The sequence below is a fragment of the Tachysurus fulvidraco genome, chromosome 2 (genome assembly GCF_022655615.1).
Source record: "Tachysurus fulvidraco isolate hzauxx_2018 chromosome 2, HZAU_PFXX_2.0, whole genome shotgun sequence".
NCBI lineage: Eukaryota > Metazoa > Chordata > Actinopteri > Siluriformes > Bagridae > Tachysurus > Tachysurus fulvidraco.
Window position 1 is genome coordinate 42,348,754 of NC_062519.1, and position 2,500 is coordinate 42,351,253.

At 41.6% G+C, this 2,500-nt stretch overlaps 1 protein-coding gene across 1 annotated transcript in view; it reads left to right on the forward strand.

The window, feature by feature from the left end:
* The window catches only part of LOC113663266 (trichohyalin), a 199,365-nt gene that overhangs the window by 190,575 nt on the left and 6,290 nt on the right, over nt 1-2,500 (forward strand). The window contains exons 35-37 of the mRNA XM_047810246.1: nt 1-137; nt 1,195-1,269; nt 1,358-1,451. The exon at nt 1-137 is cut by the window's left edge and continues 36 nt beyond it. Coding sequence (XP_047666202.1) covers nt 1-137; nt 1,195-1,269; nt 1,358-1,451 — 306 coding nt within the window. The remainder of the gene's footprint in view (nt 138-1,194; nt 1,270-1,357; nt 1,452-2,500) is intronic.

A 2,500-nucleotide genomic window follows, 5' to 3' on the forward strand; every position in this document is an offset into this window, starting at 1 on the left:
CAGAAGTTCAGGGCGTCTGTGAGTGAGGTGGAGGTGTTGAGGCAGGCGTTGAGCGACGCCCGGACTGACAGCTCCCGTCTGCACAGAGAGAGCGAGCTGGTGGTCACCAACGTCAACCAGTGGGTCAAAGAGCAAAAGTAAGATCACATGACAGCTGAGCGAATACAGATACACTGCAAAAAAAAAACTGAAAGTAGTCAAATGTGTGTAACGATTATTAACGATTATTAAGTTTATTTCTAGACATTTTTACTTTCTTCTTATTCCATCACCCCTGTGGGGTCATTTATCTTTCTGGTGTACGAAAAGAAATATACTAGAATTCATCGTTAATCAAGATACCTTCCAGATTATTATTAGAAACACCCAGACATCTGTGCTGTTATCTTATCAGCCAATCATGAGGCAGCGATGTAATGCATGAAAAGAGCTTCAGGTAATGTTCAACGCACATTCTGGGATTTTCACACACAGCAGCCTCTAGAGTTTATTTAAAGGCAGGGTCAACGCTGTTACTACACAAATAACACCTCTTTTCTATCGTAGTAATGTAGAGAGGCAGCTACAACCGCGTTTTGTGTAGTAACAGCGTTTAGCTCAGGAGTTATCGACTCGGGAAACTCCCACCTGTGAATATGTGGCCGACTTTACTTAAGACGCCGAGGCGCTTTTTTCCTTCTCGATAGGTGAGTAACGTTGGTTTTGCTTTGTTACACAGAACTAATATATGCCTTTGTCCTTTACATCATTATGCTTGTGTGGCATTTTTGCTTGTTTGTTTATCTACAATCGTATTGTTCTTCCCTTCAGCTATGATAAAGACACGTTTCTTTCTGTTAGTCGCCTGGGTTACGTACGTATGTGTGGGCGGAGCTATCGATACAGGGGTGGGACCCGTTTGGGTTAGGGGCGTGTTTGTTTTGGTGATTTCAAACGTCAACATTGGCTTTCAAACATCGGACACCGCACCTTTAATAGTGATCTCCATCATGTATAAGGTATAAAATCACAGAGCCAGCCTCTCGAGGTCAAGAATCCCAGCATTCGATCTGTTCTCTTCTTTTTTTTATTTCCACTCCACAAGCTTAAGCCCAATCACAGAGTCTTCTCTCATTTTCCTCTACGCGAGACTCTGAATGTTTACCATAAAACATTACTAGTTCTCATGAATGCCTCTAATCTCTGTCTGACCAGGCAGGCCAACGAGAAGCTCGGCCTCAAAATCAGGGACCAGAGCAAGAGGATCATCCACCTGACAGCTGAAAAGGAGTAAGAGCTGTTAGTGTTTTAATCAGTGTGTGTGTGAGAGATGAATAAGTGTCATGCAGAAGCAGAACCAAGTCTTTTCTTCTCCTAGTCATCTGCAGGAGAACGTGGAGAAGCTACAGGCCGAGATCCGGAGGTTGAGGACGGAGGTCGATGAGCAAAGGATGAAGGCAGAGAGATACAAGGTACGCATTTATGTATATTTATTTTTCATTTATATTTTCATATTTTATATAGTTTATACTTTTTTTTATATCTCTACCTCCTTTTGGTTATATTTTTTATCCCAAATTGCATTCCTTATATATTTGATTTATAATTTGATTTGATTTGATGTTAATAATAAATATTAACAATAATAACAAACAATAATAAATTAGTACTAAATTTTGTAGATATAAGAGTAATAACTCTCCCCACCGGCCGCTCCGTCCTCCATTTTTACGCCGCCGTTTATTTTTGTCGTAACCGAACGAATCATTTCATCCTATTTTAAGGGTTTGTGTCGACACGCTGTAATCGACACGAGTGCGTACAGTAGGGCTTTTACAGGATTACTGTATAAACTCTCCTACAGCTGAATCAGTTTGTCTCCACTTCATGAGTCCCTGTGTGTGAAAACGAAGGATTATGTAGAATAAAGCACATCATCATCATCATCATCATCATCATCATCATCCGTCAGTAGTATTGCTTAGAATTGTGTGTTAAAAAATAGTTATGGAATTGTAAACTTCACGTATTTTACACTCGGCATTCTCACGTTTAAACCCAATAGCTATAATACAAAAGTATTGCACTTACTTTCACTCGCTAAAGGTTTAAATTCACCCGTTAGAAAGTTTAAACCATGTGAAAGGTTGTAAATGTAAATGAAACGTTTTTGAGGAACTGTTTTTATCACCCGTGCGTCTTATCTTTAATAAACGGCGTGTGTGTGTGTGTGGTGTGGGTGTGTGTGTGTGGTGTGGGTGTGTGTGTGTGTGGTGTGTGTGTGTGGGTGTTTGTGTGTGCGTGTATGGGTGTGTGAGTGTGTGTGTGTGTGTGTGTGTGTGCGTGTATGGGTGTGTGAGTGGTTTGTAGTTTGGTGGTGTGTGTGGTGTTGTTTTTGGGGTTGGTGTGTGTGCGTGTGGTGTGTGTGTGTGTAGATGTGGGGTGGTGTGGTTGTGCAGTCTGTGTGTGGTGGGTGTGATGGTGTTGTGTGTGTGTGGCGTGTTTGTGCGTGGTCGATGGG